General features: G+C 41.1%; 1 protein-coding gene across 8 annotated transcripts in view; it reads left to right on the plus strand.

The window, feature by feature from the left end:
- Nucleotides 1-7,842: 7,842 nt before the first annotated feature.
- Nucleotides 7,843-24,879, plus strand: part of SETX (senataxin) — an 80,995-nt gene continuing 63,958 nt past the window's right edge. For 2 of the 8 annotated variants that reach the window (XM_082468059.1, XM_082468063.1), the window contains exons 1-5: nucleotides 7,843-8,001; nucleotides 8,861-8,977; nucleotides 21,373-21,556; nucleotides 22,599-22,809; nucleotides 24,763-24,872. In XM_082468059.1, the coding sequence (XP_082324185.1) occupies nucleotides 21,380-21,556; nucleotides 22,599-22,809; nucleotides 24,763-24,872 (498 nt within the window). In that variant the 5' untranslated portion in view covers nucleotides 7,843-8,001; nucleotides 8,861-8,977; nucleotides 21,373-21,379. Of the gene's footprint in view, nucleotides 8,002-8,455; nucleotides 8,804-8,860; nucleotides 8,978-21,170; nucleotides 21,261-21,372; nucleotides 21,557-22,598; nucleotides 22,810-24,762; nucleotides 24,873-24,879 lie in introns of those variants that run through there. The other 6 variants (XM_082468058.1, XM_082468064.1, XM_082468060.1 and 3 more) reach the window with 5 other exon arrangements.

Here is a 24,879-nt window from a genome sequence, read left to right on the forward strand (position 1 = left end):
GCAGCACCCCTGTCTCCTGAGTGTAGCATCATGATGTGTGATGTTGGTTAATTCATCCACAAAGCTAGACATTCTTCCAAGCTTGCCGTCCTCAGAGAAGGAAGAATACAGAGAAACAAGTTTAGGAGTCCTCATTCACCAGTATATCCACAGCACCTATCATGGTGTTGTGCAAATAATAGACACTCGATAAATATTCAGGGAACAAATGAGTATTTTCTTTTTAAAAATTAATTAATTTATTTATTTTTGGCTGTGTTGGGTCTTCGTTGCTGCACGCAGGCTTTCTCTGGTTGCGGAGAGCAGGGGCTACTCTTCATTGCAGTGCGCGGGCTTCTCACTCCGGTTGCTTCTCTTATTGTGGAGCACGGGCTATAGGTATGCGGGCTTCAGTAGTTGTGGCCCGTGGGCTCATTAGTTTTGGTGCACAGGCTTAGTTGCTCCGCAGCATGTGGGATCTTCCTGGACCAGGAGTTGAACCTGTGTCCCCTGCATTGGCAGGCGGATTCTTAACCACTGCGCCACCAGGGAAGTCCCAGAACAAATGAATATTTTCTTTTTAACAAGCATTTTGCCTTTAGTCACCTCCATCTATCTGTCAAACATACCAATCTCCAGGCTGATGGGAATATAAGTTACATGTTCCTTTTGGAGGACAATCTGGTAGAATACATCAAAGCCTCAAGAATGTACATATTCTGAGATCCAGCAATTTCACTTCTAGGACCTAAGGAAATAATAGAACTAGTGTAAAAGAATGGCACATTTATAATATGAAAACTAGAAAAATATGAATGTTCTTTATAGGAAATTTACTATATATGATGGTATATTCCTAGAATGGAACATTAGGCAGTAATTAAAAATGATAATGAGGGACTTCTTCCCAGGTGATGCAGTGGTTAAGAATCCGCCTGCCAATGCAGGGGACACGGGTTCGATCCCCGGTCTGGGAAGATCCCACATGCCGCAGAGCAACTAAGCCCGTGCACCACAACTACTGAGCCTGCGCTCTAGAGCCCGCGGGCCACAACTACTGAGCCTGCGTGCCACAACTACCGAGCCTGCGTGCCACAACTACCGAAGCCCGCGTGCCTAGAGCCCGTGCTCCACAACAAGAGAAGCCACTGCAATGAGAAGCCTGCGCACCACAACGAAGAGTAGCCCCTGCTCGCAGCAACTAGAGAAAGCCCACGCATGGCAATGAAGACCCAACACAGCCATAAATAAATAGATAAATAAATTTAAAAATGTTTAAATGATAATGATAGATTTGGTTAACATACAAGGTAAACAATATCATCAACTAAAATACATACTGTTTTTCATTCAGAAGAGTACATATTATCTTCTTAATTTTGTAGCAGTAAAAAAAAAAAAAAAATAGGGACTTCCTGGTGGTCCAGTGGTTAAGACTCCTTGCTTCCAATTCAGGGGGCACAGGTTCGATCCCTCCTGGGGGAACTAAGATCCCACATGCCGCGTGGTGCGGCCAAAAAATTGTGTAAATAGAGATGCATTGCAGTGTAAGGGAGGAATTAAACCCAAAGTGTTGACAGTGGTTCTCTCCGGGGAGTGGGATTGTGAGTTTATAGGTTAGAAGTCTTGACTTGCAAGTGCCAGAAAATCAGACTCAGGTAGATGAAAGGAATCTGGGGGCTCTCAGACTGAAAATCCAGAGGGAGAGGACCGATCCAGCTGCTCGGGGTCCCCAAAATGTGTTTTCTTGCTGGTTCTCAGCTCTCCCTTCTCCAGAGGCCACTTCATCTTCAGTCCACACAAGGGGGCCCCTTGGTCCTGAGGGGTGCCTTCACAGAGCCCCATGTTATAGCATCCTTCTTATTATTATTTAAATAGAGGATGCCATTCAGAGAAGAGAACAATAGCTCTTGCTTAAGTCCTGGATTTTGTTCCCAGTGCCCAAATTAGAGCTTGTGCCCAACTCTGAGCCATCACTGTAGCCACAAAAATAGGATGGTCTTCAACCCATCTGGGCTCATGTCTGGAGCTGGGATTTAGCTCAACGTGCCTTAAATGGCTGAAAGGGTAAATACCCCAGTGGAAAATCATGGTTCCATAAGCAGAAGAGGTGAATGGACCCTGAGGAAGCGACCCACACATGTGCAGGACTGTGGGTAATTACCTGTGCTGTGAATTTTACCCAATAAACTTGTGTACTTTGTAAAAGTTTAATTTTTTAACTTCTTCTCACCCCTAGCTCCATGCCCTTCCCCCACCCCCACCCCCCAAAAAATCTTACTTTGGCAAACACCCTTTTTACGTACAAGGATCCAGGAATCTGGAAGAAAAAGAAGGGAAGGGTAGACTGTATTTGTCAAATACACGTCCAAGAGAAGAGAAAAGGGAAAACCATGAGTTTGGTTTGAATGTGTAGACTTTGAAGTATCAACAGGGCCCATTTGAGGAGACCCCAGTCTACTGCATGGAGAGAACAGACAAGAAAAAACCACACTAGAGAGATGGGTTGGTTGGTTAGCTCCCTGAGGGTGAGAGTTGGAGCCATGAAATGGACAACCCCATTTACAGCAAGAAAAAGGCAGAAGAGGAAACGTGTACTTGGCAGGGAGTGGAAGAGGAGGAGTAGACTCAGAAAGTGAACAAAGGTAAAGAGAAGAAGGTGACCCATGTCACAAGAAACAAGATCGAGGAACAAATAAAATTGTTTTTAAACAGCCTTGACTGCATGATTTGAGTTCTTGGCCCAGTTCTTGGCCATTGAGCACTCTTCAGTGAGCATGCCTTTCAGCTGTTTATCTTAATTTGGAGACTTCATTGTCCAACAAAGAGGTCCAGAACTGCAGTGCACAGGAGGTAAAAAATGAGTGTGTAATCAGACCATGGCATCTGTTCTCCTCAGAACACTACTTTTAGTTCAACAAGCATCATTGACCACATGCAGTGAGCCGGGTACTGTTAGGAGCTAAAGATGCAAGAGGGAACAATACAGATTTGGTGCCTGTTTTCTTGGAGGCTACACAATCTAGCACTTTCTGAACACCTTTCCCAGTCCATCTCCTGAAATAACACGCCATAGTTATAATTCTTCGACCTCATCGAATAATCCGTCGATCCATCAACCCACTCCTAGCCTACCCAAGTGTCCATCATTACAATCCCTCCCTTCTGAACACCCTCGACTCTTCATTCTCTCCCCCTGGTACTTCCCTGCTCAAGACTCCAGACCTGGATGAGCCCTTCCGTCTGCCTCCTATCTGCACCTGAGGAGCTGAATATCCCTAGAAGAAAATCACACAGCTGAGCTGGTTTAATGACCGTAAGCCTCAAAAGGACACACAGTGTTGCCAGCAACCCTCTAATAGGCTTGCTGTTCTTTTACCCACATCAGCTATGTCCTACATTCAACCATCCCACACCCCTCTTCTGCCCTTTTCATGATTCACTGAGAAAATTGAAGCCATCCTCCATCAAATCCCTCTTCCCTGCACCAACCAGTCAATCCTACCTCCATCTATATTCATTCTTCCTACTGCAAGCTGAGTCCCTACACCTGAGCCCTGCAGTCTGTCCCTTCACGTTATCTCAGAGATTTTGGTCCTTTGCTGATCCTTCTGAATTGTCAGTCTCACCTATTCTGCATTGTTACCACCATACAAACAAGCCATGGTATTAGCTATCTTTGATTCTATACATGTAGAATCAATTACCACTTTCTGCTACACTCCCCCCACTGCCCCCAACTTCTAAATGCTCATGTTCCTCGAGGCTTTTTGGGCTCTTCACGTTCTCCCGATGCCTTGAAATAACATCTATGTGCTGACGGCTCCCAAATGTGTAGTTATAGGTCAGATTCTCCCCCAAACTCCAGGCTAAAATATTAATCTGCCTACCTGCCATCTCCATTCAAACGTCTGAGCCGTTTGACCATAAGGTTAAAAAGGACTTTAGTTTTTCAGAGCAGTCTTAGGTTCACAGCAAAATTCAGAGGAAGGTACAGAGATTTCTGAAATACCCGCTGCTGCCCCCCCACCATATGCATAGCATCCCCCGTTATCAACATCCCCTACCAGTGTAGTACATTTGTTACAAGTGATGAACCTGCGGTGACACGTCATTATCACCCAGAGTCCATAGTTTTCATTAGGGTTCACTCTTGATATGTACATTCTATGGGTTTGGACAAATGTATAATGACATGTATCAGTCCTTTAATATCAGAGTACTTTCACTGCCCTAAAAATCCTCTGTACTCTGCCTGAAAGCTCAGTCAATTCACAAAGAAGATACACTAATTCTCAATCTGCACATGAAAAGATGTTCTACATCATTAGTTATTAGGGAAATACAAATGAGGCACAGTTTTAACCCATTGGGATGACTGAAATTTACAAGACTTACAATAGGGATAGTATTGACAAGGTTGTGGAGCAAATGGAAGTCTTACACTTTGCTTATGGTAATTTAAGATGGTAAAATCACTTTGGAAAATGGATTGTAAATTCTTGTAATGTTAAAGACACACCTGCCCTGTAATCCAGCAATTCCACTCCACTCCTGAATATTTATCCATGTTAAATGAAAACGTATGACCATTAAAAGACTTGTACAGTAATGTTCATAACAGCTTTATCTATTTTTTTATTTATATTTTTGTTTTTTTTAATAACTGTGATATTGAGGTATAGGCTTGTTTCTTTTTTTTTTTTTTGTAAAGAATTTCACTTATTTATTTATTTATCTATTTTTGGCTGTGTTGGGTCTTCGTTTCTGTGCGAGGGCTTTCTCCAGTTGCGGCGAGCGGGGACCACTCTTCATCGCGGTGCGCGGGCCTCTCACTATCGCGGCCTCTCTTGTTGCGGAGCACAGGCTCCAGACGCGCAGGCTCAGTAGTTGTGGCTCACGGGCTTAGTTGCTCTGCGGCATGTGGGATCCTCCCAGACCAGGGCTCGAACCCGTGTCCCCTGCATTGGCAGGCAGACTCTCAACCACTGCGCCACCAGGGAAGCCCCGCAGCTTTATCTATTAACAGTGGAAAACTTGAAACCACCCAATATTCATCAGTAGATGACTAAAAGAAAAAAGCCAAATTGTGGTGTATTCATTGAATGATACCCTTCTCTGCAATAAAAATGAATTGCTGATACATACAATAACATCTGTGAACCTCATACACTTCATGTTGAACGAAAGCAGATGGTCAAAAGAATACATAGTGTATAATTCCATTGATAGAGTTCTAGGATAGTCTAAATGAATCTATGATGATAGATACGTTGATAGAAGTCAAATCAATGTTTCCATTGGGTGAATGGGGAGAAGATTTACTGCCAAGTGTCCCAAGGGCACTTTTCTGGCAGGAAGAAAATGTTTTATATCATGATTAGAGATGGTTACATGAAATTACAGAGTTGTTAAAATCCCTCAACCATACACCGAAAATGTGTACTTATTGTGTATAATTGTATATAAATTATATAAAGTTGACAAAATCATGGAATAAGAGGCTACAGTGAAGGTTAATGATGATGAAATCAATAGAAATTATAACAAATGTTTTAGTAATTCATTAAGAACAGATCCATTTCAAATAGAAATAATGCGTAACATGTTCTTGGATTGTTGATAATCCAAATAATGATGAGTAATGAGTCAAATGATCAAACTGGAAAAAGTACTGAAATTTTGACATAAAATACTGACATATAAAACTCACAATCTGTATCTAAAAATGAGAAAATCTATGACAACCTAGTAGTAATGTGTTATCAATTCCAAGTATTTAGGTTCAATCATTACACCAGAAACTTTGTGTTCTGAATTCTTACGGCTTATCTGTGAAAAAAGGCTTGATACAAATTTTTTTAAACTTGACAATCCTAAAAATTTGCATATTATCAAATGAAATATTAATTTGAAACTTTCATAAATGCAATAAAATTTCATCAATCTTACTAGAAAAAAGACTGAATTACGTTTGTGTTCCTTGTATAGAAGATGATCTTCAACCTCATTGCTGAGATAAAAGTGTATGAAGCCCAAATATATAACTTTTATAGAGTTGTGTTTGCAGCTTAAATATTTTTTTCTGAATTTTTAATATTTGTGGGGTTTGTCCGTTTTAAAAATTTGTGCTATTCATTTCAAATAAATATTAAAGACACCCTTCAAGTTGTGTAAACTTCGGGCTCTACAACTCCTGAGCATACCTTGGATCAATGAATCTCTGAGTGTAAAAAGCAATTCATGGAAAAACGCATTCAGTCTAATTTGATGAAGTTTAAAAACACGCTAAGCTTCATATATTTACAGATTAAAGACAAACCTGGTAATATTATAAGGAAAGACCCACAGCGGGCTCAGAAGCAGGATGAAATTATGACTTTAGTGGCCCTAGGCACTTTTTGCCTTCAGGGGCACTTTCCTCCTTAAAAATATCAAAATTTATATTTTATGACTGTATTGGTATAAAGACAAATAAATGGTAAATATTAAAAGATTTTCTTCAACCTAATATTCCACTTGTTTTCTGATTTTATAAGAAGTTAAAACATTTCTGTGTGTCCCTAGCCCAAGCTACCCTGTAAAATGGAGGAGCCCCTCTGTTCAGGATTCACGGTAATATTCCGTTTCTTACACCGTGGTGAGTAGCTTAGCATTTTATAAATATCCTTTCGTGGCTACTTTAATAAAAACGTATGTAATACATTCTTCAAGGATACACATTAAAATGGTTATCTCAGGGAAACAGATTCCGGTGATTTTTTTCCATCTTCTCTTTCAAAAAAAGTCTTGTTTTTTTTTTCCAATAGCCAGCCAGATCCCTATTTTTCAAAAGTATTAATATTATTTTTAAAAGGATACCTACACAATTTATAGTGCAATATAGTTCCGCACAGTTTTGTAACTTTCGTATTTAAACATTGGATTTGAATTTGGCCAACACAGTCCACTGGGCAGAGAAAAATCTAGAAACGAGAATAACGGTCTTTGCCTCGCTCTCGGATTGTTAAATTTCCATAACGGGCAAATTTCCATAACGGGCATCGGGGCTTTCCGATAAGCCACGCCCTCTTTCTGGAAAGTTCCTCCCCAGGACCCTTCCACCCTTCCTCCCTGGCTCGCCCCTTCTCATTCTTCGGTTAGGGTTCTGCTCGGTAAGATCGTCGCTGGCTGACCTGTCTGGATCGGGCCTATCTCAACCTCTGCTTTCCTTTAGAGCCTTGATCAGAACTAGTAATTGTTTCGTTTTTCTGTCTCCTCTATTAGAGTATAAGCTAGCGGTGACGCCGCGTCGTCGAAGTCAGTAGTAAGCGTTAAAAAAAAAAAAAATGGGTAGGCTTCCCAGGGGGTTTTACTGTTATATTCTGTACTGTTTTTTCTTTCCAATACTTAATGTATCCCTTTTCTATAATACAAAGTATATATTTGTTTCCCCCAAAGTACGTGTTGATTACATATATTTTAGGTCTTTAAAGGAAATCTAAAGAGAAAACAAATTCCTTCGCAACCCGTAACACCCCCTGCTGAAACTCCTGAGGCGTCGAAAAGAGAAGAAAAAGGACTGAACGGAAAAGACAGCAGGGTAGGCGTCCAGGTCGCTCGGGGTGGGCGCGTCGGGGAGCAGCCACTACTCGCAGAAATCCTGGGCAAGGCCGCGGTCGAAGCTCAGCCTCAAGCTTTCCCCCCGCCCCCGCCCCTCACGGACGCTCCTGATTGGTTGGCCTCGGGATCCCGGAAGTGACGCCACGCCGGGCTTCCCGGCCTCCCGGCGGGGCCTGGGCGTGTCTCTTCCCATGCCCCGCCCCTCGGGGCACCAAAACAAGAAAGCGGCGGCCGGGGCGGGGCCTGCAGACGGCCGACGCCGCGCAAAGGGCGGGGCCTGCGCTCGCGGCTTCCTCGGGTTGGGTGGTCTGTTGCGGACGGAGGTTCCCGGACGCGCGCCCGCACTTTCGTTCTCGGCCGACTGTAGAGTCAAGGCATGGAGGCGGAGGCTGGCTAGCGGCCGGCGGGAGGCCGAGACGGGTGAGGAGAGCGGCGGACTCGCGGCTGCAGGACCGGTGAACGTGGGAGCGCGCGCGGCGTAACCGTCGCAGCGCGTAAGGCCCGGGCGGGTGGGGGAGGGGCGGCGCGAGCTCGGCCGCGTCCCTCAGGAGAGTTGCGGCGCCCGAGGCGGGAGCCTCCCCGCGGCGTCCGGTGGGCCGCCCTCCGGTCCTCTCCCTTCGCGTCGTCTGCACTGCCGTCCCGTGTGAGCTTTTCCGAGTCTGGGCGCTGCGTAGTTTCGGTGGGAGTGAGTGGGGTGTCTCGCTACAGAAAGTCTCTGTCCGCTCGGCGCCCCCTGCTTCCTCCTGTTGGGGTTCGTGCCTTTGGAGAGTGTGCCCCTCCCGAATGGCCACCCGAGCCCTCCCTGCCCCACCTGAAGGCGATGGAGCGCTGACAGCCAGCCAGAGGGGCCTTTGCCGTCCTCCCCACCTTCCAGGAGCGACGATGTGCCAAGACCCGTGTGGCCCAGAAGGAACCGGGCACGAGGCTCGAAGGGAGAAGAACCCACGGCTGGTCAGTTAAAGCGGCAGAGATGTTAGCTACTGACGATCCTAGGACTGAACTCACCTGCTAATTGGACTTTCTGACAAAGTGCCTCGCTGTCTCCAGCGTGGGGACGAGGTCTCCCGTGGAGCCACTCCCCCTGTGGAGTCAGAATGGCAGTTGCTCTGTTTCTTCGTTCCTTGTAGACCCACAGGCACGTTGTCTAACCTCTGGGAGCTTGAGCTCTGTCATCAAATGGTTATATTTGGTTCTACTTTATAAGGATCGATGTGAAACCCAGGTGAGAGAGCGAGTCTAAAAACCACTTCCTCAGTTTTGTTTTGTTTTGCTTTTTCAGAAATGTTCTTTTGGGGGCCAGAGTCTGGGTATATATAAATGCAGATCCTCACCCATTCTCAAATAAACCCAGGAATCTCGACTGAGAGGATCACTTCCCTGTAGGCCATTACCCCAGGTAATTATTTGTTGTTGTTTTTTTAATTGTAAATTTTTAAATTTTTTAATTATTTAGTTGGTTGCATTGGGTCTTAGTTGAGGCAGGCGGGCTCCTTAGTTGTGGCATGCGAACTCTTAGTTGCGGCATGCGTGGGGGATCTAGTTCCCCGACCAGGGATCGAACCCCGGCCCCCTGCATTGGGAGTGCAGAGTCTTACCCCCTGGACCACCAGGGAAGTCCCCCAAATCTGGCTTTTTATCAGACTTACTGGTGGAGTGTTTTTTAGAACGAATCTGACTTTTATCAGTGGTATCTCACCATCTGCTTTGCTTTTTTTTTTTCTTTCCCCAAGCTCCTTTGGTGAGTCTGATGCGCATTCAGGGTTAAGAACCAGGCAGAAGTACGCAGGGTAGGTGATCAAGGCAGATGGAAGAGCTTCCATAAAGGCAGGTAATGCCAAACACCAGGAAGCATTTTAGGAAGAGCAAGTGAGGGGGAATGGCAAGAGATGATGCTGAAGCCAGGTCGTGGAGAGCCTTGTGTGGTGAGGTCAAACATTTTAATTTTATCGGCCAAAGGTAGAGGAGTCATTTGTGCTTTTAGAGTCTGGTTTTTGCTTTGGCCTTTGGCAGCATTTTGGAGGAAGAATTGATGGTGGATCAAACAAGAGGCAGATCATTTAGGTTTCTTCTGTAATCCAGACAAATAATGAAAACGTATTGAACTAAGGCAATGGCAGTCTCACTGAGAGTAAAGTACAGATGTAATCAAGGTGGTAGACTCTATGGAACTTGTAGGGATGGGGGCTAAGGGGGGAGAGTATAGGAGAATTCACAGGTTACTGGTTTGAAAAGTGAAGTCGTGGTAATACCATGGATATAGAGAATACAGGACAGATAACAGATTTACGGGAAGGACTTTGTTCTGTTCTGGTCCTGTTTACTTTGAGGCAACTGTCAAGTGAGTATAGATTCACTATACAGTTGGATATTGAGTACAGTCAGCCTTCCATATCTTTGGGTTTCCCATCTGTGGACATAGAGGGCCACCTGTGTTCCCTGTACTGCACTATTTTATGGAAGGGACTTGAGCATCTGCAGATTTTGGTATGCATGGGGGCGACTCCTGGAACCAATCCCCTGCAGATACTGAAGGGCAGCTGTATATCTTTGTGGAATTCTAGGCTAGGCTATCATTTATTGAGTAGCTGAAACACAATTAAACATTGCATTGAGTTTTACCTACATTCTCAGTCTTTGGGAAGCTTCATTATAAATAGTAGTTGAAGAAATAGGTTGAATTGGTCACCCACAAAGAGGATATTGAATGAAGGGATAGAGTCCTGAGGACAAACCTTTGGAAATTTCGATATGAAGCAGGGGGAAAAGGAACAGATGATTACGGGGGTTGGGTAGAGGAAGTGAGAGAAGAATGGCGTGTCGTCGTAGCTAAGGAGTACATGGTTAGCAGCTTCATATGCTTGAGAGGAGTCCAGGAAAGAATCTATTGGATTTGGTATTAAGGAGATTATTAGGGACTTCTGTGAAAACATACAGTGAAGCATAAGGTAGAAGCCAGAGTGCAAAGGAGCTAAAGAAGTGAATCTAAATTATTTTTTCAAGGGGAGTTCCCTGGTGGTCCAGTGGTTAGGACTAGGCGCTTTCACAGCCGTGGCCCGGGTTCAGTCGCTCGTCGGGGATCTAAACTGAGATCCCTCGAGCCGCTCAGCATGGCCGAGGAAAAAAATAAAAGCAATTGCAAAGAAGTTTAAAATAAATAAATAAATAAATTTTCAAAAAGTTTAGCTAGGAAGGGTAGAAGAAAGTGATTGTTATTTGAAGTTTCTGGCCAGCTATTATTGAGAAATGATATCCCCTGGATAAGTCAATAGAAAGTTACAGTTATGCCTCTGGTGAAGCATCTTGTGTTATTGGCAAATCAACTGTCTCTTTGATGCACAGGAGCCGCTCTTATTTCTGTCATGCAGCTTGAGGATTCCCTGGACTCCCCCATTTGTGGTTCAGTAATGATTCCAAGCAACACTGATGAAATTAACAAAACTGTCCTCCAGAAGAACTGAATTGTGCAAAAATGTGCAGGATTCATAGTCATCTACCAGCAGTTTTCCCTTAGAAGAAAAATTTCAGTGTACCCTGTTCAGATTTTTTGGGCTTAGCTATGAGGCCAATGATGATTTTAGTTTTAGGAACATAACCACACCCATTTATGGCCTTTTGAGAGGAACTATGGAAACATGTTTCTATTGTTGATGTGCTATAGCACTGTGCTCTCTGTATTCTAAATTCCATGGCACTTATCTGTTACATGGCAGTAACTCCTATCTACTTTGAGAAAATTTAGTTTTGCTTTCTGGAGTGTGGAAGTAGGCTCACTCTCTGAGTGAGTGAAATAAAAAGCAGACTCTATAATTTTTTTACTAGAAGGTTTATTTTGCTAACTTCTCTGTTAATAATTATTTTAAAGTATACAACATTTTATTTGTACTTCAGTACCTTAATTTTTTCAAAGTTTCAATTGACTGCAGTCTTGTTTCCTGCTCAAGTCAAGCTTGAAACAATTGATGTTTGAGAAATCTCCCATAAGTTTCATTTTCTGTTCTTGGATCATCTAGAAGGGTGAAACTTATTGAATTAGATTACATCACTGGAAAAACACAGCTTCTGCAGACTTTTAACTTCCTGGTATTATATTACTGGTTTTTCAAGTATAAGAAGTTCTTTGAGTGAAATTTATATTCTGCAGAAACATAGTGTCCATTCTGTTACTTCGTATTCCCTAGTTTGCAGCACCCTTAAAAAATGTAATTGAATTAGAGTTAGTGTTGGGAAAGGGCTGGACTCTCCAGCTGAACTAGCATATTACTTTTTTTATTTTTCACACGAGGACTGTGTAACTCATGTTATCTTTCTGCTCTACTTTTCAGGAAGCTCCTAAATTAGGACTTAGTGAAATTAAATTTCTTCTAAATAAGTTTTGATTTCTCTCTCTTTTTAAATTGCCTTCTAAAATGTCTTTTTCTTTATACTTTAATGTTGAAAGCTGCCCTAAATTCTTTTCAGAAGCATGAAGAAAGTATACAGTTAATATTTAATGAATTTAAAAAACCAGTTCACAAGACAAATACATGTTTTTGATTATACAGAAATTATAAATTCTGTCAAGATGTGATCAATTTCCCATTAGCAGAGCTTAGTATGCACTCTGAATTTTTGGGTGATAATGCATTCAAAAACTTAACATTGTCAAGTTTCTGTACCCAAGTATTCAATGACTTGGGTCATGTTTCTTAACCTTTTATTGTCCCTTCTCCCTCTCTGAAAGGAAACGTTTAAGACATTTCTTTCCTATTAATTTCTCATGAATTTTAATACCACCAATATATTATATACTTCTTTACGTAATGTACATATACCTGTGCTTTATATGTAAAAAAGAGTAGGATGTGTTCCACTAACCGGTTTTCATCTCCTTGAGGATGATGTCACTCCTGATGAGAATGCGTGGATTAGGTTCATCCAGTTAGGAAATGAACTTCATTGGGTTTACAGTCGGGTTTGTAACTTTTTTCCCATTAGGCTGATATACATTCATTAGATAATGAAGGTCAAGTTTTCAAGATCGGTTTTGTTGGGTAATTTCCTGGCCCAATTCCCAATAAAATGTTTTCATATGATAGAACACTTGGTTCGATTTCCCATGGGTGTGGTTTTTCTTCTTTTTTGTCAAAGACTGGCTAACAGCTGTTTGGATAATACCTTGAGTTTGTCTGATGTTTTTCGCATGAATAGACTGGGGTTGTGGGTTTGGGGAAGCATACTGCAGAGTTGAAGTTCCTGCCTCATCGCATTGTGTCGGGTTACCAACACGACTTAACCACTGGTGATGTTAACCTTGATCACTTGGTTTGAGGTTGTGTTTGCCAGGTGTCTCCACTGTAAGTGTGATTTTCACTTTGCATACTTTCTTATTTGGAAGTGTTTCACCAAGTCCAGCCCTCACTCAACGTAGAGTGGGATTAAGCTCCACTTCCTGGAATGGGGAGTATCTGTATATATTATTTGCGGTTCTTCTATAAGGAAAGTTTGTTCCTTCCCCCACATTTGTTTATTCATTCATTTGTATCAGTATGGATTCATGTATATTTATACTGTGGGTTATAATCCAATATTACATTATTTTGTTACTCAGATTGTTTCAGCTTTGGCCACTGGGAGCTCTTTCAGGTTGGTGGCTAATATGTCCCTTTGACATGCCCCCATCCTTTTGTATTTTGAGCACTTTGTTTCTGTTCCTGTTAAGATGCTCCAGGCTCACTTGTATTTTTCCTGCTCCAGCCTCTTGTTTATTTCATTGCAAAACATTTGCTTTTTCTTTAGCCACAATACACTGCTTACTGACAGTGAGCTTTCTATTTGCTTTTATATGCATTTAGTGGCATCTTAGTTTGCTTTTATTACACCTCATTAGAATTGGAGATCTCTTTGGATTTTGGCTTCCACCCTATTTTGCTAATCCTCCGTTTCATGCCATCTGCAGTTCTGATAAACTTGACTCGTGTATTTTCCTTCAAACCTTTGACACATTTGATTCTTGGGATTTCCTCTCGTTTCCTGGTACCAGCTTGCTACTTTGCTCTCTTTGAGACTGCTAGGATTTGGGAAGTTAATTTCTCTTTTAAAAATTTTTAAATTTTATTTATTTTTTATACAGCAGGTTCTTATTAGTTATCTGTTTTATACGTATTAGTGTATATATGTCAATCCCAATCTCCCAATTCATTCCACCACCACCACCACCAACCCCCACCACTTTCCCCCCTTGGTGTCCATACGTTTGTTCTCTACATCTGTGTCTCTGTTTCTGCCCTGCAAACCGGTTCACCTGTACCATTTTTCTAGGTTCCACATATATGCGTTAATATACGATATTTGTCTTTCTCTTTCTGACTTACTTCACTCTGTATGACAGTCTCTAGATCCATCCACGTTTCTACAAATGACCCAATTTTGTTCCTTTGTATGGCTGAGTAATATTCCACTGTATATATGTACCACATCTTCTTTATCCATTTGTCTGTTAATGGGCATTTAGGTTGCTTCCATGACCTAGCTATTGTAAATAGTGCTGCAGTGAACATTGGGGTGTATGTGTCTTTTTGAATTATGGTTTTCTGTGGGTATATGCCCAGTAGTGGGATTGCTGGGTCATATGGTAATTCTATTTTTAGTTTTTTAAGGAACCTCTGTACTGTTCTCCATAGTGGCTGTATCAATTTACATTCCCACCAACAGTGCAAGACGGTTCCCTTTTCTCCACACCCTCTCCAGCATTTGTTGTTTGTAGATTTTCTGTTGATGCCCATTCTAACTGCTGTGAGGTGATACCTCATTTAGTTTTGATTTGCATTTCTCTAATAATTAATGATGTTGAGCAGCTTTTCATGCGCTTCTTGGCCGGCTGTATGTCTTCTTTGGAGAAACGTCTGTTTAAGTCTTCTGCCCATTTTTTGATTGGGTTGTTTGTTTTTTTTAATATTGAGCTGAATGAGCTGTTTATATATTTTGGAGATTAATCCTTTGTCCATTGATTCGTTTGCAAATATTTTCTCCCATTCTGAGGGTTGTCTTTTCGTATTGTAGTTTCCTTTGCTTTGCAAAAGCTTTTAATAGGTCCCATTTGTTTATTTTTGTTTTTATTTCCATTACTCTAGGAGGTGGATCAAAAAAGATCTTGCTGTGATTTATGTCAAAGAGTGTTCTTCCTGTGTTTTCCTCTAAGAGTTTTATAGTGTCTGGTCTTACATTTAGGTCTCTAATCCATCTTGAGTTTATTTTTGTGTAAGGTGTTAGGGAGTGTTCTAATTTCATCCTTTTACATGTAGCTGTCTAGTTTTCCCAGCACCACTTATTGAAGAGACTGTCTTTTCTCCATTGTGTATCCTTGCCTCCTTTGTCATAGATTAGTTGACCATAGGTGCGTGAGTTTATCTCTGGGCTTTCTATTCTGTTCCATTGATCTATATTTCTGTTTTTGTGCCAGTACCATATTGTCTTGATTACTGTAGCTTTGTAGTATAGTCTGAAGTCAGGGAGGCTGATTCCTCCAGCTCCGTTTTTTTCCCTCAAGACTGCTTTGGCTATTCGGGGTCTTTTGTGTCTCCATACAGATTTTAAGATTTTTTGTTCTAGTTCTGTAAAAAATGCCACTGGTAATTTGATAGGGATTGCATTGAATCTGTAGATTGCTTTGGGTAGTATAGTCATTTTCACAATATTGATTCCTCCAATGCAAGAACATGGTATATCTCTCCATCTGTTTGTGTCATCTTTGATTTCTTTCATCAGTGTCTTATAGATTTCTGAGTACAGGTCTTCTACCTCCTTAGGTAGGTTTATTCCTAGGTATTTTATTCTTTTTGTTTCAATGGTGAATGGGATTGTTTCCTTTATTTCTCTTTCTGATCTTTTGTTGTTAGTGTATAGGAATGCAAGAGATTTCTGTGCTTTAATTTTGTATCCTGCAGCTTTACCAAATTCGTTGATTAGCTCTAGTAGTTTTCTGGTGGCATCTTTAGGATTCTCTATGTATCGTATCATGTCATCCGCAGACAGTGACAGTTTTACTTCTTCTTTTCCAATTTGTATTCCTTTTATTTCTTTTTCTTCTCTGATTGCTGTGGCTAGGACTTCCAAAACTATGTTGAATAATAGTGGTGAGAGTGGACATCCTTGTCTTGTTCCTGATCTTAGAGGAAATGCTTTCAGTTTTTCACCATTGAGAATGATGTTTGCTGTGGGTTTGGCATATATGGCCTTTATTATGTTGAGCTAGGTTCCCTCTATGCCCACTTTCTGGAGTTTTTATCATAAATGGGTGCTGAATTTTGTCAAAAGCTTTTCCTGCATCTATTGAGATGGTCATATGGTTTTTATTCTTCGTTTGTTAATATGGTGTATCAGATTGATTGATTTGCATATATTGAAGAATCCTTGCATCCCTGGGATAAATCCCACTTGATTATGGTGTATGATCCTTTTAATGTGTTGTTGGATTCTGTTTGCTAGTGTTTTGTTGAGGATTTTTGCATCTGTATTCATCAGTGATATTGGTCTGTAATTTTCTTTTTTTGTAGTATCTTTGTCTGGTTTTGGTATCAGGGTGATGGTGGCCTCATAGAATGAGTTTGGCAGTGTTCCTTCCTCTGCAACTTTTTGGAAGATTATGAGAAGGATAGGTGTTAGCTCTTCTCTAAATGTTTGGTAGAATTCACCTGTGAAGCCATCTGGTCCTGGACTTTTTTTTTTTTTAAGTATTTATTTATTTATTTATGGCTGTGTTGGGTCTTCGTTTCTGTGCAAGGGCTTTCTCTAGTTGTGACAAGCGGGGGCCACTCTTCATCATGGTGCGCGGGCCTCTCACTATTGCGGCCTCTCTTGTTGCGGAGCACAGGCTCCAGACGCGCAGGCTCAAGTAATTGTGGCTCACAGGCCCACCTGCTCCGCGGCACGTGGGATCTTCCCAGACCAGGGCTCAAACCCGTGTCCCCTGCATTGGCAGGCAGATTCTCAACCACTGCGCCACCAGGGAAGCCCAGGTCCTGGACTTTGTTTGTTGGAAGATTTTTAATCACACTTTCAATTTCATTACTTGTGATTGGTCTGTTCATATTTTCTATTTCTTCCTGGTTCAGTCTTGGAAGGTTATACCTTTCTAAGAATTTGTCCATTTCTTCCAGGTTGTCCATTTTATGGCATAGAGTTGCTTGTAGTAGTCTCTTAGGATGCTTTGTATTTCTGTGGTGTCCATTGTAACTTCTCCTTTTTCACTTTTAATTTTATTGATTTGAGTCCTCTCCCTCTTTTTCTTGATGAGTCTGGCTAAAGGTTTATCAATTTTGTTTATCTTCTCAAACAACCAGCTTTTAGTTTTATTGATCTTTGCTATTGTTTTCTTTGTTTCTATTTCATTTATTTCTGCTCTGGTCTTTATGATTTCTTTCCCTCTACTAACTTTGGGTTTTGTTTGTTCTTTCTCTAGTTCCTTTAGGTGTAAGGTTAGATTGTTTATTTGAGATTTTTCTTGTTTCTTGGGATAGGCTTGTATTGCTCTAAACTTCCCTCTTAGAACGGCTTTTGCTGCATCCCATAGGTTTTTGGGGTTTTTAAAAATTTATTTATTTATTTTTGGCTGCGTTGGGTCTTTGTTGCTGCGTGCAGGCTTTCTCTAGTTGCGGCGAGTGGGGTCTACTCTTCGTTGCGGTGCACGAGCTTCTCATTGCGGTGGCTTCTCTTGTTGCGGAGCATGGGCTCTAGGCACGTGGGCTTCAGTAGTTGTGGCATGTGGGCTCAGTAGTTGTGGCTCGCGGGCTCTAGAGCTCAGGCTCAGTAGTTGTGGTGCACGGGCTTAGTTGCTCCACAGCATGTGGGATCTTCCCGGACCAGAGCTCTAACCCATGTCCCCTGCATTGGCAGGCGGATACTTAACCACTGTGCCACCAGGGAAGTCCTCCTGTAGGCTTTGGGTCGTCGTGTTTTCGTTGTCATTTGTCTCTAGGTATTTTTTGATTTCCTCTTTGATTTCTTCAGTGATCTCTTGGTTATTTAGTGACGTATTGTTTGCCTCCATGTGTTGGTGTTTTTTATGTTTTTTTCACTGTAATTGATTGCTAATCTCATAGCGTTGTGGTCAGAAAAGATGCTTGTTATGATTTCAATTTTCTTAAATTTACTGAGGCTTGATTTGTGACCCAAGATATGGTCTATCCTGGAGAATGTTCCGTGTGCACTGGAGAAGAAAGTGTAATCTGCTGTTTTTGGGTGGAATGTCCTATAAATATCAATTAAATCTGTCTGGTCTGTTGTGTCATTTTTTTTTAAATTAATTTATTTTATTTTTTAATTTTTGGCTGTGTTGGGTCTTTGCTGCTGCGCACGGGCTTTCTCTAGTTGCGGCGAGCGGGGGCTACTCTTTGTTGCAGTGTGCGGGCTTCTCATTGTGGAGCACGCACGGGCTGTAGGCGCGCGGGCTTCAGTAGTTGCGGCACGTGGGCTCAGTAGTTGTGGCTCACAGGCTCTAGAGCACAGGCTCAGTAGTTGTGGCGCATGGGCTCTAGAGCACAGGCTCAGTAGTTGTGGCGCACGGGCTTCGTTGCTCCGCGGCATGTGGGATCTTCCCGGACCAGGGCTTGAACCCGTGTCCCCTGCATTGGCAGGTGGATTCTCAACCACTGTGCCACCAGGAAACCCCTGTTGTGTCATTTAAAGCTTGTGTTTCCTTATTCATTTTCTGTCTGGATGATCTGTCCATTGGTGTAAGTGAGGTGTTAAAAGTCCCCCACTATTATTGTGTTACTGTTGATTTCCTCTTTTATAGCTGTTAACAGTTGCCTTATGTATTGAAGTGCTCCTATTTTGGGTTCATATATATTTATAATTGTTATATCTTCTTTTTGGATTGATCCCTTGATCATTGTGTAGCATCCTTCCTTGTGTCTTGTAACAGTCTTCATTTTAAAGTCTATTTTATCTGATATGAGTATTGCTATTCCAGCTTTCTTTTGATTTCCATTTGCATGGAATATCTTTTTCCATCCCCTCACTTTCAGTCTGTATGTGTCCCTAGGTCTGAAGCGGGGCTCTTGTAGACAGCATATATATGGGTCTTGTGTTTGTATCCATTCAGCAAGCCTGTGTCTTTTGGTTGGAGCATTTAATCCATTTATGTTCAAGGTAATTATCGATATGTATGTTCTTATTACCATTTTCTTAATTGTTATGGGTTTGTTTTTGTAGATCGTTTTCTTTCGTGTTTCCCACTTAGAGAAGTTTCTTTAGTGTTTGTTGTAGGGCTGGTTTGGTGGTGCTGAATTCTCTTAGCTTTTGCTTGTATGTAAAGCTTTTGATTTCTCTGTTGAATCTGAATGAGCTCCTTGCCGGGGAGAGTAATCTTGGTTGTAGGTTCTTCCCTTTCATCACTTTAAATATATCGTGCCACTCCCTTCTGGCTTGTAGAGTTTCTGCTGAGAAATCAGCTGTTAACCTTATGGGAGTTCCCTTGTATGTTGTCATTTTTCCCTTGTTGCTTTCAGTAATGTTTCTTTGTCTTTAATTTTTGTCAGTTTGATTACTATGTGTCTTGGCGTGTTTCTCCTTGGGTTTATCTTGCCTGGGACTCTTTGCGCTTCCTGGACTTGGGTGGCTATTTCCTTTCCCATGTTAGGGAAGTTTTCAACTATAATCTCTTCAAATATTTTCTTGGGTCCTTTCTCTCTCTCTTCCTTCTGGGACCCTGTAATGCAAATGTTGTTGCGTTTAATGTTGTCCCAGAGGTCTCTTAGGCTGTCATCATTTCGTTTTGTTCTTTTTTCTTTAGTCTGTTCCGCGGCAGTGAATTCCACTATTCTGTCTTCCAGGTCACTTATCCGTTCTTCTGACTCAGTTACTCTGCTATTGATTCCTTCTAGTGTATTTTTCATTTCAGTTATTGTATTGTTCATCTCTGTTTGTTCTTAGTTCTTCTAGGTGTTTTTTTCTTTAATTCTTGTATGTCTTTGTTAAACATTTCTTGCATCTTCTCGACCTTTGCCTCCATTCTTTTTCCAAGGTCCTGGATCATCTTCACTATCATTTTTCTGAATTCTTTTTCTGGAAGGTTACCTATCTCCACTTCATTTAGTTGTTTTTCTGGGGTTTTATTTTGTTCCTTCATCTGGTACAAAGTACTCTGCCTTTTCATTTTGTCTGTCTTTCTGTGAATATGGCTTTCCTTCCACAGGCTGCAGAATTGTAGTTCTCCTTGCTTCTGCTGTCTGCCCTCTGGTGGCTGAGGCTATCTAAGAGGCTTGTGCAGGCTTCCTGATGGGAGGGACTGGTGGTGGGTAGAGCTGGGTGTTGCTCTGGTGGGCAGAGCTCAATAAAACTAATCTGCTTGTCTGCTGATGGGTGGGGCTGGGTTCCCTCCCTGTTGGTTGTTAGGCCTGAGGCGACCCAGCCCTGGAGCCTACCCGGGGTCTTTGGTGGGGCCAATGGTGGACTCTGGGAGGGCTCCCGCCAAGGAGTACTTCCCAGAACTTCTGCCGCCAGTGTCCTTGTCCCCACAGTGAGCCACAGCCACCCCCCTGCCTCTGCAGGAGACCTTCCAACAGTAGCAGGTTGGTCTGATTCAGTCTCCTATGGGGTCACTGCTCCTTCCCCTGGGTCCCAGTGTGCACACTACTTTGTGTGTGCCCTCCAAGAGTGGAGTCTCTGTTTCCCCTAGTCCTGTTGAAGTCCTGCAGTCAAATCCTGCTAGCCTTCAAAGTCTGATTCTCTGGGAATTCCTTGTCCCGTTGCCAGACCCTCAGGTTGGGAAGCCTGACATGGGGCTCAGAACCTTCACTCCAGTGGGTGGACTTCTGTGGTATAAGTGTTCTCCAGTTTGTGAGTCACCCGCCCAGCAATTATGGGATTTGATTTTATTGTGATTGCGCCCCTCCTACCGTCTCATTGCAGCTTCTCCTTTGTCTTTGGATGTGGGGTATCTTTTTTGGTGAGTTCTAGTGTCTTCCTGTTGATGATTGTTCAGCAGTTAGTTGTGATTCTGGTGCTCTTGCAAGAGGGAGTGAGCGCAGGTCCTCTACTCCGCCATCTTGAACCAATCTCTGAAATTAATTTCATTTAACTCTTTTTACTTGAGTTTGGATGGTGGAGGCTCTGATGGTAGTATAAAACCCCAAATTGGAGACAGTCAAAAACTGTAAGTATCAAACTTAGTAGTAATAGGTTTGTATCTATTGTATTTGCAGCCATTACAGTTTATACTGCGTTGATGAGCAGTGAGTTATGGGCAGCGATTTCTACACACATGTGCAAATTCATGTGTATATATACTTTCTAACCAAGAGAAAATTCTTCTCTATATGAGTTTTTGTTATTGTTATGGACTAATATTTGTGGATTTTGTAGGTTTCCAGGGATTTCTGGAACATGGCCTCAGGGAATGTAAAAGGTTTCCTGAGCTTTTCACTTGACTCCAGTACATTATTAGAACACTCTAAAATCTGTACTTTGAAAACATTGATAATTCTATGTCTCTGTATATAATTTCCCGTCAGTACTGTATAGTTTTGAGCCTTCTTTATAACACAGCTGTATATTGCCTTATGATGTTTATTACTAACTGCTTTCACTTCATTATTTTTCATGTGTCACAGGTAAAGTTTTTACGAGTAGGCTCAGGTTGAGTTTAGCCAGTGATCGATAAGCTGGCCAGCAGAATGTTCTGGATGTGGTCGAGGCGCATTGTAAGTTGAAGACATGATCATTAGTAGGAAATATACCCATTCTCCACCAGAATAGGCCTGAAGTGTGTGTTTTTTTTCTTTAGTCTTTCCATGTCTTCTTTTCTGGATACAGGTACAGAATGAGCACATGTTGTTGGTGTACGCCAGGTGGTATTTCCACCATTGACTTCCTGCAACGCTATGCATCCGAGACCCACTCCAGTGAATTTCAAACAGCTGATGAAGACCTCTGCTACTGCTTAGAGTGTGTGGCTGAATACCACAAAGCAAGGGACGAATTGCCATTCTTACATAAGGTACTTTATGTTAATTGGGCAGTATTTTTCAGAGCTTGATAACTAGGAAGAGAATAAATTTGAACTCTGTTGGAAGTATTCAGGGAACTGACAATGTGATTTAAACTGTGAATGCTAATATACTTCTAGTATCTAACTCATTGCCTGGTAGATAGTAGGTGCTGAGTAAATGCTTATTGATTGATGGAATTGAATTGAAATCTAAAGCAGAATTTTATAATCCTCCACTTTTAGTCATTTTGATGTGAAACAGTTTCATGAAATGAAGTGACGTACGGGGTTTTTTTGGGTTTATGTTTTAATGTCATTGTGTTTGACATTGTTAACAACCAGGTATCTGAATGGCTTGGGTTATTTTTTTTATTGGCTAATAGTTCTTTTTTTTCCCCTCTCTTCATTTTTTAACGGGTAAGTGGTATAAATCAATAAAGACAAGCATTTTTTCATTCACAGTAACCAAAGTGAAACATATAATTTGAAATATGTGGCTTTGAATATTGGTTTATTATATTTATCTGATGAAAAATGGAATACAGACCATAGAGATATGTATAATAATATAGAAAAGAGGAGGAGGATGATTAGTTATGAACCTTTTGAGAAAACTTTTACGTTTACAAAGTTTCCTAGCTAGGAAGCTAACCAGTGTCTTTATGCTAAAGCTGATGTTTCAAGGTAGTTACCTGTGGCTGGAACATAGAAGGGAAGTCAGAGAAGGCCCAGCTTTTGCCTTGATAAAGAAGCTCCAACTTCTCATTTCCTTTTCAATAGAGTATAGTTGACAGAGCTGTTGATATAGCAAAACTCTGCAAGAGCAATGTTTTAAACATCTCATGCTCTATGTACTCATGTTCATGTATCATAAAAGCTACTTTTATGTTTAGTGACTGTTTCCTTTAAATCTAATATATGATGTTTAGTACTTCTTTAAACTTCTGAATTTTTATACTTAGGAAAAGACTTTCTAGAAGGATTGTCACATCCAGTATATTTTGTTGATAATAAGATATAAAGCACACTGCCCGTTTTTCTTTTCCTATAGGTTTTATGGGAATTAGAAACCTCACGTCTCATAAATCACTTTGAAAAGGCCATGAAAGCAGAAATTGGAGATGATGACGAGTTATATATAATAGACGACAATGGAGAGGCACAGCTGTTTGACTTTACTGGCCAAGACTTTGAAAATAAGCTTCGAGTTCCTCTTCTTGAAATACTGAAGTATCCTTATTTGCTTTTACATGAACGTGTTAGTGAGTATCTTGGGTGTTTCACAGTTGTATCATTTTTTTTATTTTAAGAATTGTAAGAATTGGGGTTTATCTATATTGAAAATCTGTTTCTTAAACATATAATTAGGATACTTAGTATTTTTTTGCAAACGTTTTATTTTGAACGTTTCCAAACCTAGAAAAGTGAATTACACAGTGAATACCATGTACACACCACATAGATTCTACAGTTGCTAACATCTTGCTGTATTTGCTTTATCACATATTTATTCATCTATCCATTCAATTAATTTTCATTCTTGGAATTTGTCTGTAGCAGGGCTTTTCAGACTTGGCACTGTTGGCGTTTTGGACTGGATAATTCTTGGTGGGTGAGGGACGTGCTGTTTAGTGTAGGATGTTTAGCAGCTTCCCTGGCCTCTCTCCACTAGATGCCGGTAGTGACTTGCTCTCCCCACTACCCTAGTTGTGACAACCAAAAATGTCTCCAGATATTGCCAAATGTCCCTTGGGAGTTGGGGGTCAGGGCCAGTGAGGAACAAAATCGCCAGGTTGAGAAGCACTGGTCTGTAGTAATTTTCAGTAATCACTGTGGCATAGCATATTATGGCTGCCTAGATTTTAGTCATTTATATTTGCATTTCTTAATATGAATCTCTTGAAGACATTTTCCTGATCTATCAAATCTAACGAAATAACAGTATCTTTAAGGCACCCACTACTATATCTAGTCCACATTCAGATTTTCCCAGTAGCAAAATGTGTTTTTTGGATGATTTATTTAGAGTCTAATCAGGGACTGTGCATTTGGTTCCATATTTCTTACATCTCTTTTAATCCAGAAGAGTTTACTCTTATATATGTGTGCACAGATATCAATATAGATAGATAGATGTATATATATTTTTTTTTTTGTCATAACTTTGACTTGCTGAGACCAAATGGTTGCCCTAAAGAATAACGTGCTTCCTGGATTTTTCTGATTTCTTCTTTGTCATGTTATTTGACTTGTTTCTCTGTCCTCTGTATTTTCAGTAAATTGAAAAGTATATCTAAAGATTTATTAGATAAATCAGTTCTTTCTAAATAAATTCAAAATAACTAGATTTTTAAATTCTAACAAGTCATTTTTCAAACATTTATTAAAGAGTACCATATCCAGAAAAGTATATAAGCTTGATTTTTCATAAACTAAACACACTTGTGTAGCTGGCACCCAGGTCAAGAAACAAAACATCATCAACACACCAGGAGCTCTCCTCTTGCTTTTCCAGTCATTGTTCCTCCTTCCCAAAGCTACCCACTGTCACTACAATATTCTTTGAAGCTTGACAAAATAAAGTTGATTCATCTGATATGGTAAATGTATGAGTCTATTCAGTATACTTCTGAAAGAGTGATGAAGAAATTTCCATAAAGCAACAGGGATTAGGATAGTGCTGGTACAGATAGACTAATGGAGCAGTGTAGAGAGTCCAGAAGTAAACCAAATATATTTGGGGAATTTACTCTTTGGTGATGATAACATTTCAAACCAGTGGAGAAAATGGATTACTCAGTAACTGAGAGTAGGACAAAATAGCCATTTGGGGGGCAAAGCAAAGCTGATTTTATCACTGTGGTACAAGATAAAGTCCGCATGGATCAAAATGTAAAATGCTAATGGAATTGGACCTATAGCCATACCTCTAAGAAGATGCCCTCTGGAGATAATTATGCCCAGTGTGAAAAAAGATGTTTGTACTAGGAAAGTCAGAGCAATTCATAGGCACACACTATGGTCAACCTACCGGTCTTTCAGCAGCTAAATATCATTCCTACATTTACAGCATTTTTATGCCTCAGTTTAAAAAAAAAAAAAAGGAACAACTTTTCATTCACTTACAGAGCAACCGAAGGAGCCAAATTTAGGGAATCTTGATAAGTTGATAAGATTTATGTCTTAACGTTTACTGCCTTATTTTTTCTATTTAGATGAATTATGCGTTGAAGCACTTTGCCGGATGGAACAAGCTAATTGCTCCTTTCAGGTTTTTGACAAACATCCAGGGATATATTTGTTTTTGGTCCATCCCAATGAAATGGTGAGTG

This window comes from Balaenoptera physalus, assembly GCF_965194825.1.
Source record: "Balaenoptera physalus genome assembly, chromosome: 7".
NCBI lineage: Eukaryota > Metazoa > Chordata > Mammalia > Artiodactyla > Balaenopteridae > Balaenoptera > Balaenoptera physalus.